This window comes from Planococcus citri, chromosome 1 (genome assembly GCF_950023065.1).
Source record: "Planococcus citri chromosome 1, ihPlaCitr1.1, whole genome shotgun sequence".
In the NCBI taxonomy this organism is placed as follows: Eukaryota; Metazoa; Arthropoda; class Insecta; order Hemiptera; family Pseudococcidae; genus Planococcus; species Planococcus citri.
Window position 1 is genome coordinate 75,795,637 of NC_088677.1, and position 1,683 is coordinate 75,797,319.

At 35.6% G+C, this 1,683-nt stretch overlaps 1 protein-coding gene across 1 annotated transcript; it reads right to left on the minus strand.

The window, feature by feature from the left end:
• LOC135836253 (uncharacterized) lies at positions 1 to 1,314 on the minus strand. Its single transcript, XM_065350972.1, has one exon. It carries the CDS (start codon positions 1,312 to 1,314, stop codon positions 1 to 3), a length of 1,314 nt encoding a protein of 437 aa, XP_065207044.1.
• Between the last annotated feature and the right edge of the window lie 369 nt (positions 1,315 to 1,683).

The following is a 1,683-nucleotide window of genomic DNA, read 5'->3' on the forward strand; positions in this document are numbered from 1 at the left end:
TCACTTATCCAATTTTTTTAGTTTTACAGGAGTGTGGCCATAGATGCGCTTATTTTCTTCTTCTCGAAACAGGTGAACCACATACCTCTCCAATCCATTAACACACGATCCCATAGATTTCACTTTTAGCCCGTTAAATCCCATGCCATCGTATTTCAGATGCTTGTGAAACGACTCTAGATACGTGTTTACATTGACCTCGGCAAACTGTCTGTGGCAATATGCCCATCGATCGGCTTTTCCATAGTAATTTGAAACAAAATATTTCAAAAATTCACAATATTCTGGATCTTCTTGCTCAATGAACTCTTCGAGGAGAATAGTGAATCTATTTTCATCCAATTCTTGCTGTACATCATACAGTAGAGTCTTTAGGTGCTGAAGTTTTAATTTATCGATTTTTGAATAGTGACGAATCCAAGCTTGATCTACATGCCATGTGCAATAGAGGAAGTATTGTGGATTAGGCATAACATTAACCCAGGCATTGTAGTATGACATTTGCATGTCAGTTATCAGTGTTTTGATTGTCAATTCGCCAACAGCTTGCTTCACACACTGTAGAAAGCAAGTCAACACAAGTTCATCGTTTCTATTCGTGAGAAGAAAAGCAACAGGTAATCCCTCCTGATTAAAAGTCAACACCATCATTGTGTGCAAAAGGTATTTCTCAGGATTCGTTCCATGGGTACCATCCATACACACAACGCGATTTGGTGCTAATATTCTCGCAGCTTTTCTCTGATCTTCATTCATGAAAACAAGAACAAAATCATCTTTATCAAATGGGTGAGAATTAGAATTCTGAAACTCCTTCATAGATGAGGTAATACGATCGTCCTTTTTATTCTTGAAATAAAGAATGGATGACTTATTTTTCTCTAAGAATTCGGCAACATTTTGTTTGTCATCTTTTTTCTGATACTTTTCAGGAGCATATCGATACTTTGTATTACATATATCACATTTTGTGACATTCTGCTTTCTATTATCACGACTACCGCCAATTACAGATTCAATTTCATTTTGATAAACAACTGTATGTGGAATACCAGCTGCGAGTTGACCACCCAAATCAAATTTTTTTGATTTATCCAAGTACATATGCTGTAATTGGTTTTTATCGCCAACATCGTGTGCCACATGAGTGCTTTGATAAGTTACATAAAATTTACTGTCAGATTTACTTTGTTTGATTACAATTTCAGCTGGACAAATCGCCTGTATTTTTTTTGATCCTTTTTTCTTCAATTTACGTTTGCGAGGTTCATTGGCAGCTGCACTAGTATACAATCCTGAACAATGACATTGCATTCTTCTAGTAACATGAGAAGATGTTTCTTGCACCCCATAGGATGAAATATACGATACAACTCCGGAGAATTCAATTTCCTTTTTCCAATCTTCGAATTCTTTTTCCGATTCAAAGATTTTTTGCTCATAGGATAGATTAACATCGTGGCTTTTCACATAGTGGTCCAATAAATCACAACGTTGAGGAAACGATTGATCACAAATTGCGCAGATTAAATATTTGGATTCAGAAACCTGAAAATTGAGCAACAGTGAGTACTTTAACAATTCTAAACTTTGAAGTTTGAATGTTTGTTGAATGGTACATGGTCAATATATATTTACGTATTACGTACCTTCACAAATTTCTTATTAGGATCGTGCACGTAT

Bases quoted from the DNA above. Each gene is read 5' to 3' on its own strand.
- LOC135836253 (XM_065350972.1), bottom strand. From the start codon at position 1,314: ATGCAATGTCATTGTTCAGGATTGTATACTAGTGCAGCTGCCAATGAA.